Genomic DNA, 13,756 nt, shown 5'->3' with positions numbered 1-13,756 from the left:
CGAAGGAAAGTACTAAGATTACAGAAATGGCCTCTTCAGTTTTTCTGGACCTTCTGAATTCCTTAAAACTTCTCCTTTTGGAGCTATTCCAGCAGTCCAGGTTAATCAAAGAGAGATGGTGGTGACTGAAATACAGTTTTCCAGATTTTTCTAAGGAGCCCTGGGGAAAGAAAATAATGGCAATGAGTTTCAAGGTTGCTCTTGACATTGGATTATGTGAAGTTAAGAGTGCTACTGTGCCATATAGTAAAAGATGTCCTAGCATATTGCCAATGGTGTATTAAAGGCTAAACATACCTCTACAGGAGAAAACATACCTTTTTCAAATGTGTCTTTGATGCCATTCATCTATACCTCCTGTTTTTCCCCCGCAGGTAATGATTTAACTGTTGCAGACACCAGCCAGCATGTTAATGGCACTCTGGCCAGAATGAATGCTCTGCGAGGCCAGCTGATGAGAGCCATCACAAAAATGCAGTCAGCAGAGCCAGGTTGTACAAGACTTCTTTATGATGCATTATCTTCAAATGCTTAAGAATGTATTTTATCTTTGCATATGGCCTATGAAGATGGTATTAAGATTTCAGTCCCAGGAAGACCCAAAGGAATTTGGCTGAAACAAGAGCTAGTCAGTAAAGATAAAAATTTAACATACTCATGGTGAAACATTTTTCCATCTGAAATTATTAACATACTTTTTGATCCTCCTTGCTACAATTACCCTCCCCCACGTAACTCTAGATCATTTCAGGGCTTAGAGATCATACAACCCTATGGACAAAAGCAATTTTGTCAACTTTCGTTGTCAATTCACATATACATCATGTCTGCCATATAGTGTATCTGGGAGGTAATTACTGACAGTCTTGACTGACAAAATCTCACCTTCATTTTTCAGTAAACAGACATCATAGAGCATACAGCAAGTATACTCAAAGATGTTCAAAGTTTCTTTCACTAACTCTAACTAAAAATATTTTTTACTGCTAAGATGTTGTATTATGTAAAATAACACAATTTTACAAATTAATTTAAAAAGAAAAAAAAAGTCAGATATGGAATAACAAAAACACCTCAGTGTTTTTGGATTTCTCTCCTTGAAAAATAATTTTGATGAAAAATATTCAACATTTACATGCATTATTAAAAAATAAATAAAATGAAAAACAATGCACTTTTTCACCTCTGTTCCAACATCCTTGGGTATACAATATCCATCAAAATCCAGGGATAATGAAAATTTTGAACAATCCAGAATGATGACGAAATGAAATTTATTAAAATTAAGAACTAATGTAACTGTGGACCAACTGCAATGAGTTTTGACTATTCCTTGTGGAAATCAAGAGAAAAACAAAAAACTGAGGTTCGGTACCCATTCTGCAGAAGGTAAAATCCTCTTAGTCTCATCATTTTCAAAGTGCTGGCAACAGATGGTTTGAATCTTTGGCAAAGTTCATTTCTTTTCATTCCCTATTATTATGTAGTAGAGGCCAGACAGCGCTTGGAGCAAGCTAAGCAGAAGACTGCACAGGCTGAGAGCACTACCATGACAGTAAATCAGGCTACAACTCCCATGGATGAGAACGTGAGGTTGTGGTCTCAGAACATGCAAGACTTCCAGCACAGCTCAGCTGCATACAAGAGTGCCGTGCATTCAGCTGGGGATGCAGGTATGGTGGCCTGAGTTTTGCTATTCCATAGTGTTAAAAACGAAGGGAACCATAGATTCATAGAATCACAGAATGGTTTGGGTTGGAAGGGACGTCCGAGACCGCCTAATTCCACCCCCCTGCCATGGGCAGGGACACCTCCCACTGGCCAGGTTGCCCAGGGCCCACCCAGCCTGGCCTTGGACACCTCCAGGGATGGGGCATCCACAGCTTCTCTGGGCAGCCTGTGCCAGGGCCTCACCACCCTCTGAGTGAAGAATTTCTTCCTAACATCTAATATAACCCTACCCTCTTTTAATTTAAAGCCATTACCCCTTGTCCTATCACTGCACTCCCTGACAAAGAGTCCTTCTCCAGCTTTCCTGTAGGCCCCCTTTAGGCACTGGAAGGCTACTGTAAGGTCTCCCTCTCTTCTCCAGGCTGAAAAAAAACAAATCCTTCAGCCTGTCTTCACAGGAGATCTTCATATGAAGATTCATAGGAAGATTTACACTGTACTTTCATTTCTTATAATCTTACAGAATTTTATCTATAGGAAAAAAAAATAAAAATAAAAAATAAAAAATAAAAAATAAAAAATAAAAATTGCAGTTGCTAGAGATTCATTCTCCTTTAAAACTTTTGGATACATGGGCATTTCCAAAAATGACTTAAACACTTAAGGGCTGAAGTCTTGCTGGTTTCTCAATCAGTTTTACCAGGGTGCCAAGGCCACACTGAAAGGTAGGCAGATTGTTTAAATAATGCTTGCTATTATCATTGGCAGCTCAGCTATTATTTTTGTAACATTGGGAGGCATTTGGAAACAGTGCCCTTTTGTCCTCAGTAGTACAAACATGGAGTTGAAACTGCCCCTGATTTGAGGAGCTTGTAGTCTAAATAAAGGGGACAAAGAGGATTAGGCAGGAAATATAATACTTAAGCGGGAAGATTGCTGAAGAAGCTTGTAAACATCATATTAATTCCACTTTTATTATGAGGGGGGCGGAGGAAGAATAGTAAAAGAATTAAAAAAAAAGTGAGGGTTTGTTATGAAAAGCACAGGGTACTGCTACAAAGGGGGCTGGCATGGGAAGTGCTCCAGTTAGATGTGGCTGTGATTCATAGCCTGGGGAGACAGATGCTGACATGCCTGGGGACCGCAGAGGGCTCTCAGATCAGCTCTGTGCATTGCCAGGAGGGGATGACCTGGCAAGAGGAACGTCCATCAAGGCCCAAGAGAAAGTTACAAAATATGTTCAGCCAGGTGCCTGCACCATCATGCCAATAACACTGCTATGGCAGAGGAAGTCTGTAAGCTGACATGCTCAAACTGTCTTTGAATAAAGCTTTCATTTCATTTTTGGAAGGGTAAGAACATGTCTTGGCTGTACAATTTGAGAAGCTTCCCTGTGTTGCCATTGCACAGGAAATTGATGGGCTTCAGCAGAGAGGTTGAAAGACAGTTTGGGAAGGAACGCACAAAAGGAGAAAGTGTCTGGAAGGTTATAGTCAAGGTTATTTCCTCCTTGACAGTTTGCCTTCTATTATTTTTTGTATTTTAGTACTGGGTAAGAGTAGCTTTCACCTTCATCCCAAAGACTAAAATAAATAAATAAATAAAAATCAATATTCTTCTATGTTGAAGAATGCCATTATAAAGGGCAAAAGGAAGAGATTTATGGTGATATTTTATAATAGTACTAGGAGTAATAGATGCTAGTTTGGTGCTTCCATGTCACAGTTGTGTTTCAATTTTCATACCTCCAGTTTCAAATAAATTAAAAGCCAGCTTTTCAATATATCAGATCAGATACAGTTTCAATTCATTTGCTGATTATTGTTTTAAAGGGACATTTGAAATTTTCTATATCACTTTCTGAGCTTGCAATTTCTTACTTTAAGACTAAAGTTGCTTTGTTTTGTTTTTCCAAATGATCATTGTAACATAATTCATTTCAAAAGGCAGAGCAAAATTCTGTAAGTTGATTATTTTACTATGGTGTTGTGATGTGTTTTTTTTTTTTAATGTAGAATGTTTAATGAATACTAGAATTAATATGTTACATTAATTCACTTTGCTTCTTTCACGATTTGTTGAAATAATGGCACTTTAATATACAGTAAGGTTTATATGGAATATCTGAGTACTGATCCCCTACATATAAGGACTTTGAGGTCTTAAGGGGAATAACTGGAAGATTGGGTCCTCTACCTGCCTCTCTACTATCTTAAGAGACAATAGGAAAAATACAAGTGGAGAAAAATAAGAACAGGTAGGAGCAAGTTGAAAACCCCTAAAATATAACTGAAAACCCTACAAATCTGTTCTTAACCTTTGTAGTGAATCCATGTCATTAAAAATTAACTATGAATACCAGATCTTTCTTACATGCATGCAGCTTGTGGCTAAAATCGCATTTAATTATACTCAGCTAGTTATACCTACACCTAATTAAAAATGAAGAATTATATGATGTGTAAATATCCTTCAAAGGGCACCATGTCAGTGCAATCTGATGTGACGAAATTGGATTATAATTAGGGGCAGTCATTTTATCTTCTCTTTATTTTTTGAACACAATAAAGCAATAGATTTCCCCTTGACCACGATCCTTCTCCCACATGTACCAGGAGACACAGCATTGAAAGACTGGAGGTCCAGGATTCTGATTCATGACCCTGGCAGAAGTAGGCAGGAAAGCTGAAGAGTCGGGTAGTAAGTACAGTTTAGGTGCACTGCGTCGTTCACTAAGGCTCTCTACCACTGTACAGCATGGAGCTGTTATCACAGCCTGAAAGCATCAGTGTTACGGTTAGCACGCTGAGCTAACAACCATCACCTCTGCAGCTGTTGCTGCTATCTGGGTGATAACCTCAGGGAAAGACACACAGCTGAGAGCAGAGGGAAGCAACCTCTCCAGCTCCCCTAAATTGAATATGAAAAGCTCATGAGCCACAGTTTCTCTGTGCAGTTCCCAGGTCAGATGCAGATCTCCAGTGCGATGGTGAACAGTCCTTCTGCTCCAGTTGCCCTGTCTGTAAGATTAGGTTTAACATTTATCTGCCTTGAATGAAGATGAAAAGGTTAAAATGATTAACATTTGCAAAGCTCCTCGAGGAAAGTGTTACAGAGGTACAACATCACAGCAGTAACTAGAAGTCCCATAAACAAGTAGCCACTTTTGTGCAAAGAAGACATCTTTCCAAAAACCTTTGCAATACTACATTGTGATAAATCACTACCCTTCTGAAATCTCACACACCACAGCTAGGACTTGTTCTGAAAGTATAAGGAGATAGGCTGGCTAAAGTAAGAGAACAAGGAACAATTTTCCTGGTGTAAACCCAGTGTTACGAAGAGGAAAAAATTAAAGCCATCACTTCTTTTCTAACTGCAGTGCAGAAACTTGAAGAAGTCTTCCCTCAACTCCTGAACAAACTGCACACAGTAGAACAGAAGGCACCAGCAAACAACATTTCTTCCAGCATTCGGAGGATCAGAGAGTTAATTGCCCAAACCAGGAGTGTAGCAAGCAAGGTAAAACTTTTGGATGGGACATTGGGATACTAGTGCTAATCATCATATGCATCTTCCCAGGGGCTTCATTTTCTTGGGCTATGTTAGAAGCCTGAACCTTGACATCTCCTCCCAACAACTGGATAAACAAAGCACTGTGAAAGTCATTAAAATCTTTGCAGTTGCTATTTGCAAGCAATTAACATTACCATTGTATTCACCATGGACTATTTCTAGTGCCAGCAACTTTATTTAAGTAATTGGCATAGCGTTAATGATTGCCACAGTAAAAGAACCATTTACAGGTAAAACTAATAGTTCATTACTCAACTGGCAATATTAGTTACAAGCAATAGTAATTATGGCAACTTAATACGAACTCTTCTGAGTTGACAGCATTCCTTTTTTTTTCTTTAAATTAATTTTCTGCAGAGTAGGAGAATCTTTGGCTCATACATATTTAATGGAGAAAAATACTTTCATTTTCATACATAAATTATGAGGGATTTTTCTGTAACGAGAACACTGAGGTCAAAAATTAAAACAATATATTTGAGTTAATTCACGTAAATAAAAAAAAAAAAATCAGTCCATTATTATACATTCACAATGCTGGAATATGCTGCCCGTATAAATTTAAAAAAAAAAAAAGGGGGGGGGGGGGCAGAATTCATTTAGTACATGAGTGCATGTGCAGAGTTTGTTCTTCAAATATATTCCATTATCCAGGCCTATTGTGCTTACACTTGAAATCATTATTTCAGTTGTGTTGAAGTTCATTTTGAACTAAAATCCTTTTAAATTTGAATAGTATTTCATATATATCTCTACAGATTCAGCAGTAAACCAGGATTACTTGTGAAATCCTGGCCATACTATTCTGAGAGCAAAGAAACAAATTATGGGCAGAAGTTTTAAAGTCCTGTAAGAACTGCACTATGGGTATACACAGTGATGTTGCCCTGATTCAGCTAAGCACACACCCATGTCCCATTGAAATGTAATTTACATTAGCAATATATTTAAGCATAGTTAATGAGGAGCTTCAATCATTTTTAAAATTAATTTTCTACATCCTCTTTACAGTGTCTTCCACAAGTTATTGTTATAAACATACAATTTTGAATGGCACATACATAGGTGCCAATTCCATTCCAGCAGTAAGGGAGGCCGCTGGCTAAATGTTCTTGCACGCTTACCTTAAGTAAGGTCCCCAGGCAGCAATAGTGTGTCTCACTTAGAATATTTGCAACCTCAGGTCCAAGTTTCTATGACGTTTGGAGGCCAATCAGCAGTTGAAGTCAATCCAAAGATCAACGTGGAGGAACTGAAGTCTTTCACTTCCATGAGCTTGTACGTAAAGCTTCAGAAAGACAACCCACAACTGGCAGCATCTCCAGACAGATTCATCCTTTACCTTGGAAGCAAAAGTGTAAGAGAATCACCCATTTCATTTATATATATATATATGTACATATATATATATTTATATTTATATTTAAAAAATAATAATAAGTTGTGATAGGTTTGAAATTTATTTACCCTTGTTTTTCCTCTCACCTTTTCTCCGTGTCTCAAAATAAGACGTGTCTACTAAAAAACTGCCATTGATTAAGTGCCAAGCTTAGAACAAGTGTTCCCAACATCCCTGTCCTTGAAAGTTCTCACCCCAAGAGCAGTGAAGGGTTCTCTCTAAGAGGCAAATTAGGCTGCCTATGCAGAATGCCACTGTGATTGTCACTACTGCAAGCCACAGTTGCCATCTTCACTGCCAGTACTGAGCTGTTCTGAAGCAGCTACTGTTATCCATCTGGCTTTCATGGGCCACATTTTAGCCAGTTTTATGCTGCTGAGAGCACCGATTCCAGGCCTCCAAGGCCAGAAGTCCACAAGATAAGAAGGTTGCCTTACCTGTGACTTACACTGCTGTTGTACATCCGTACATCTCTACTTTGAAACACCTGGAAAGGCCATATGCTTTCATGATCTGCAAGTGTTGTGAAACAACAGCTCATTAAATTCTGGTTCCTGAAAGAAAAAGAATCGTATCTCACAAGCCAGGTATAATCCTGGCAAGCTGTTAGTTGAGTAAATCAGCATGCTTTTCTTTTTAAGCTTTTCTAAAAAGAACATCTACTGAATATAAATTAAGAGAAACCCCTCTTGGCAGAAGATTTAATTGCAGTGTAGTACCTGGCCTTCAGACGAACACTTCTTCCTATTTTCTACATATGACACTGCACTGTAAATAGCGATGAACAGCTTCCCATTAAACATGACCAATTTACAGTCAGTAAACATCTTATCAGCTTGTATTTACCTGATTAAAAATGGGGAAAATATCAGAGATTTTTTTTCTGTACAGCTCTTTTGGTGAAGGAAACTAATTAGAGAATTAAGCTTTTGTTTGTTATATTTATAGGATATGTATATGACACCTTATATTTAAAGGTGTCATTTTGTCATATATAGCCCATGCCTTACTAACATTATGCAATAAATTTGTTTTGACGTAGGAGCTCTGACATCTTTCTCCATTGTTTTTTTAGGTTAAAAATTACATGGGCCTTGCAATTAAAAATGACAACCTTGTCTACATTTATAATCTGGGGGGCCAAGATGTGGAGATACCGCTGGACTCCAAGCCAGTCAGCACCTGGCCTTCTTACTTCAGCATCATCAAAATCGAAAGGTAAATAGATAATGTACATTTCACCAGAATCAAAAAGCTAATAGAAGAAAATCAAAAAGAAAAAGCTGGGTCAGAATTGCCCATCAGTAGTCTTACGTGTCTGGTTCTATCCCTGCTGAAATAAAAGGAAATTCTCTTCCCTTTCAGACAGACAGGACCCATGGGGCCTTGAGGGGGAAGGGAAAGTGTCATTTTTCTCTTTCTTTTCCTGCAGAATACCAGCCTTCTAATGAGGAAATAAAAACTCTTCCTGGAGCTAGAGACTTGCTTGTTGATTTATTATTTTTTTTAAGTCTAGCAAACACAAAACTCTCTTCTCTTGCAATTCCCTTCTGCAGGATTGGAAGACATGGCAAAATACTTTTAACTGTGCCCAGTCTTAGCAGCACAGCTGAAGAAAAATTCATCAAAACAGGAGAGACCCTTGGGCCTGGCTCTCTCCTGAATTTGGAACCTGAAAATACTGTTTTCTATGTTGGTGGAGTGCCTTCAGACTTCAAGGTTGGTCAGATAAATGCTCTACACTCAAATAATACAAGCTTATCTTGCTGGGCTTCCCTTTTAACACAGAAATGGTTAATAAATGAAATGTCCTTATTTAGTCTCTTATCATCCTAGGACTCTTTATCTTCTAGCTCTAGCAAAAACTATTACTTTCTCTGTAGTGGTTGTATCTTATCACCGTATTGTATCATGTCATAAAGTACAATGATGAGATTCCTACTAGCTGTCAGTAAGGTTTTCTGAAAAGTAATAATAAGGAAAAAAAAAAAAGCTTATTGACTTTTTAAATTAAATTAGATTATTAAATTAAGGCCTAGTAGCCCAGCTCAGTAGTGCAGTGAAGTTTTCAAGCTACCAGTTTATTTCAATGCTATGGGTTCTTGGTACTTACAATTTTTCTTTTCCAACAGTCACAAAAGTGAAAGGTAGCACACTCTTAACATTAACATGGTGTAGCAGAATACAGTGATTTGTTTGAACTTAATTTATCACTGGCTTAAATCCAGCCTTACAATGGCATGAATACTTGCCCATGCAAAACACACCTGAGGACTTGCATGAGGCTGGTGCTTCAGCCTGGTTCCTAGTGGACAGCACCCACCCCATCACAGTCAGCATGAGTTAACACCTACCTCACTTACCCACCTCATATCAGGCCATCTTTTTGGATTTAGAAAATGTTATGAATGATCTTTGCTATGAAAATTGACCTGTCTGACTGAAAACAAACTTTAGGAAGACTTTGAGAATGCTACCTTCTTGAAACTGACTGTAGTAGGTGCTAAAATGTCCAGCTGTTCCACAAGCAGCCCTTCTAACTACATCAAAACAAAGATTAATTCAATTCACTTACATACTCCTGAGCTTTCACATTGTTGTGACTACCAGATATATACCATGATTTGAATTTTAGATTACTAAACCCTGGAAATACAGTGCAAATTACCTGGGAATAGGACTAAGGAATAAGTAACAGTTGCACAGGAAAAAAAAAAAAAAAAAAAAGTAAAAGTAATATGGCAAATGATCCCTCCAGGTTTGGTCCAGTGCAGATGAAAAGAGAAAAAGAGAAAAATGAAGAACAGGAAGGAGAATGGAAAGCAAAGGATTCATGGCTTCATTTGTTAAGCATATGTGTCTCTTGCCCGTTTAGGAATAGGCACCTCACATTTTTGTTTATTAACATACAATCTGTTTTGCTAAAAGCTAAATGCCATAGCATCCCTATGGTAAATGTTAAAATACAAAATGTGCCACTTAACCATTAGACATCACATGCTTAAAATAATTTAACAGAATAGTAGAAAAAAAAAAAATGGAAAAAGAAAAAAAAAGATCATTTGCCAAATCACAGGTTCTGTGCTGCAGATGAGAATCTCATTTTCTCTTACAGCTCCGTATATTCTGTATTGCTGCATTACAGTTATTATTATATTGTAAGCAAAATGGAAATAATGAGAAGCCAAAGAAAAGTTACTGGCAGTGATCAGACTCTGAAGTACAAGAGGTGTTATTAATATCACACCTGTTCCACAGGGCAGAGTATTTTAATATTAAAAGAATGATTCACTAGCTCTGTCAGCTTTATTCTATTGTATTTTTCCCTACACCAGTGTGGCTATTTAAATTCCATTTGCAGTGACCTTTGTTAAAAAAAGGAGTTTCTATATCCTGCTAACTGTTTAAAATAATACCTACTGAGACTTAGACACTGGTACAGTCTTTGAATCCAAGTACCCTGGGTTTAAAGTGTTCTTTCATTTCTTTCTCTTTCATCATGGTATGAAATTATTTTTCAGGCAGCAAAAGACATCTATACGTTAGACATTAAATGTCTGCTGAGAGGGTGAAATACATCCAGCAAGGTCTGTGATTAGTCAAATCCTAACTCTTTTTCTTTTTTCCAGGTGCACTTCCTTCAAAACTGCAAGAAAGGTTCTTGCTGGCAGTCGCCTCACCTGCCCTGACGTTCTCTGTGAGGGCATTTACAAGCTCCGTTTTCACTTACAGGGCATTATCACGATAAGTACTGCAGGGACTATTCCAAGTCAGCAGCACCCCATTTGTCTCAAAATATGAAGAGCACACAGAGAAAACTGAGGCTTTCGTGATATCCGGATAAAGCAAGTGTCTTTTTACTTTTCCTCTCCCTCTGCACAGCTCCCTCATAGCTTAGACCTCCCTGGCTTCATCGGCTGCCTGGAGCTGGCTACCCTGAACGACGATGTGATCAGCCTGTACAACTTCAGGAACGTCTACAACATCGACACCACCACATCGCCACCTTGTGCTAGGTAGGGGACAGTCACTGATTTGTACGAAGTGCCACTCCTGGTAGTTCAAACCTGATTCAGAGTGCAGATGGGAAGGGGATGCTGCGGTGCCCAGGAGGAACTTTGTCGCCTTTAATTTCTAGCCACTCCTGGGCAGCAGAGCCCATCCTCGGTTAAAGGCCACAGAGAATTCAAGTGAATTTTGGCACAAACCAGACAAGCTTTTAATAGGAATATATATATATTCTTATAATGAGGAGGTGTCTTTACCCTGCCACTTAACAAAGATGAGCAAAGAATTTTCCCATCCTCTACATACAGCACAGGATAAAAGCATGATCTAACGACAAGGGAGGTAGATACACCTTTAAAGTTATACATTAATTTTCAGGAAAAAAAAAAAAAAAAATCCCAGAAAGAATTTGAAAGAAAAATTCATCAGTCTCACCACTTCCAGAAGCAAGCATCAGTTCAGAACAATAATTTCAAAAAAATACTTTTATTGTAAAGGCCTTTAAATTTCCCAAAAGGAAAATGGTGCTGACACTGCCAAAATTTGCTCCCCTGTATGGTTTTGTTTTGTTTTGTTGTTTTTTTCATAGAAATAAGTTGGCTTTCACCCAGAGCCGAGCTGTGAGCTATTTCTTTGATGGTTCTGGCTATGCTGTGGCAAGAAACATTGAGAGAAGGGGAAGATTCAGCCAGGTGACTCGGTTTGACATTGAAGTTCGAACACCTACAGACAACGGATTGATCCTGCTGATGGTTAACGGGGTGAGTACCAAATTCTGCTGGTAGCCTTTAGCCATGAGCACCACAAGTTCTCCAGTAGTTACAACGTCTTGTGAAATCCCAAATATTTATGTCCTTATATTTAACTTCTGGAAAGAGAAAATATGTTGTGTCCATCTGGCGCATATACGCATTAGGAGAAGAGCTGGATTCTGCTGTAATCCAGAGACATCTAGGACTTCAGGGTGTTTATACTGCTGTGGCAACACTCTGAGAGAAACTCCCATTAAGACCAGTATTGCATCTTTGTTTAAATGTGAATGCACAGCCAAATCTATAGGAAATTTCTGTGAAATAGCTCCTATAAAGCAGTGACTTCATGATAGCTGCCACTTTATAGCTGTATCTCAGGGAGTACTGCAGCTAAACAGTTATTTAAGTTACTGAAAATAGAAAGAAACCCAAATAAAAAGGCTAGATCCAAATGTCACCAGCTTTTCAGACATTTGATGGTGATGCAAACTCAGAAATGGTTTAGAGAAAGAAGATGCCATATGCAAATATCCTCTGAAGACAACTCAGATTACTTTTTTTATCTTTGGGTGTCTCCACATCAAACTCCTGTCTTGTGTGGATTACAGCTTGGTAAAGCCACAGAAAACAATTTACTATGTAGATTCAGACCACAGACATACACTTGTCTACATACTACAAAGGAACAAATCTATTCTCAGTACAGAGCTAACCTCTAGTTTGTACCTTAAGGATAACTTCCCGAGGAGAGTTATGGTGAGCAATTTGCTCTGCAGCATAGCATGCCACCACTAACCTTTGTTCTTAGGAGGTTCTGGTCTAAGCAACTGCTTTTAAAAGTTTAACAGCCTCCACTGTGGATCAGTCATGTCTCTTCTAAGCAAAAGTGCCTGGAGGTTTGTTGGATATGTATGCTCTTTGTATGTAACGATGAAAATTGTGATCAAGTTGGATGTTAGTTGTAGAAGCCCATGCCTGTGCACAGACACTTTAGAAAGACTGCGTAAGATGCTCCATTATTCAGTTCTGCAAGGACAGCTCATAAATATTCCAAGTTCCATTTTCAAGTTTTGCTTTTCAAGACAAACCCAAGCTGCAGTTTCATAGAAAAGCACTAGATTAAAACCTACTTTTACTATTCTAAGTAATGACTCTTGAGGGTGGAACCACTTGTGTCACAGGCAGCAGTTCCTGGCCTGCAGTTGTTTTTTGAGAGTTATTGTTCCCATGTCTCCATTAGGCATGGGAACAACAGCATGAGCACTAGAAGAGAACACAAATATTAACGTTAAAAGCATTAACCCAGATCCACAGCTGCTGTAAACGTTCCTTTCTGCTTCTTTATGTTCAGATTTGGAATAAGTCTGTGCTACAGGTCTTCATTTCAAACACTCCCTAAAGGTTTCCTGGAGTAGAGCTTCCATTTACAAAGTCTAGGACTGAACCACAGAAAAGAAGCCAAACCAAGAAGCAGGAATGGTCAGAAAATCCAGAAATCAAATACACAGTAACTATTGCTCAGCCTTCACTACCTACATGTATATACCTATTCACCACTATATACCTATTCTACCTATTGCTCAGCCTTCAACAAATGCAATGGTGCTGATCAGGGCTGTGAAAAGATATAATGCTGTGCTATTATAGGCATCCTCACAGAAGCTGCTAATGCAGACACAGCCATTCTAGCACAACATTGCTTTTACCAGTATAACATCTTGCCTTGGAGCATGAGTTATTACTTTATAAGAAAATGGATGTGTTCACATTAGGAATACTTCACCGATGAAGAATATTGACATACCTGTGCTACCAAACACTATTTCCATAGACAAGCAGTTCATTGAGCCTTCAGAGAAGTGGTATTCATCAAACAATTATCTGTGCCTCTCTCTGTATATATATATACACATATAATATACATAAATCCTGAAACTGTTCTACTTCTGCAAACAAAAAGACCTTTTCCCAGTACCACACTGTTCACAATGTCAGACACTCTCATTGCACTGCTTTTTGTGTTTGTTTGTTTTTAATTGCTGTCACAACGATAGTGCTTTTCTGATTGCTGTTTCTATTTTATGCAGAGTATGTTCTTCAGTCTTGAGATGCACAACGGGTTCTTGTACCTCCGCTATGACTTTGGCTTCAGCACTGGCCCCATGCTGCTAGAGGACTCTATGAAGAAGGCTCAGATAAACGATGCCAAATTTCATGAGGTAGAGATGGGGATACAATCACAGCTATTTGACTAATTATCCCAGCAGCTCCAAAACAGCAAGGATTTGATGTAACACCATTTCAAAGAGCAAAAGGATGAGGAGCCAGGTGGTGATGCAGTAGAGGGGGT

General features: G+C 38.5%; 1 protein-coding gene across 2 annotated transcripts in view; it reads left to right on the top strand.

The window, feature by feature from the left end:
• Positions 1-13,756, top strand: part of LAMA4 (laminin subunit alpha 4) — a 98,307-nt gene that overhangs the window by 61,243 nt on the left and 23,308 nt on the right. The window contains exons 16-24 of one of the 2 annotated variants that reach the window (XM_084514580.1): positions 375-491; positions 1,491-1,673; positions 5,054-5,193; positions 6,431-6,604; positions 7,722-7,864; positions 8,203-8,365; positions 10,529-10,662; positions 11,244-11,415; positions 13,494-13,625. In XM_084514580.1, coding sequence (XP_084370706.1) covers positions 375-491; positions 1,491-1,673; positions 5,054-5,193; positions 6,431-6,604; positions 7,722-7,864; positions 8,203-8,365; positions 10,529-10,662; positions 11,244-11,415; positions 13,494-13,625 — 1,358 coding nt within the window. Of the gene's footprint in view, positions 1-374; positions 492-1,487; positions 1,674-5,053; positions 5,194-6,430; positions 6,605-7,721; positions 7,865-8,202; positions 8,366-10,528; positions 10,663-11,243; positions 11,416-13,493; positions 13,626-13,756 lie in introns of both variants that reach the window. The other variant, XM_084514579.1, reaches the window with a different exon arrangement.

The sequence above is a fragment of the Aythya ferina genome (assembly GCF_964211825.1).
Source record: "Aythya ferina genome assembly, chromosome: 3".
NCBI classification, from domain to species: Eukaryota; Metazoa; Chordata; class Aves; order Anseriformes; family Anatidae; genus Aythya; species Aythya ferina.
The sequence above is the reverse complement of the archived record's forward strand: the minus strand, read 5'-3'. Positions and strand labels throughout refer to the sequence as shown.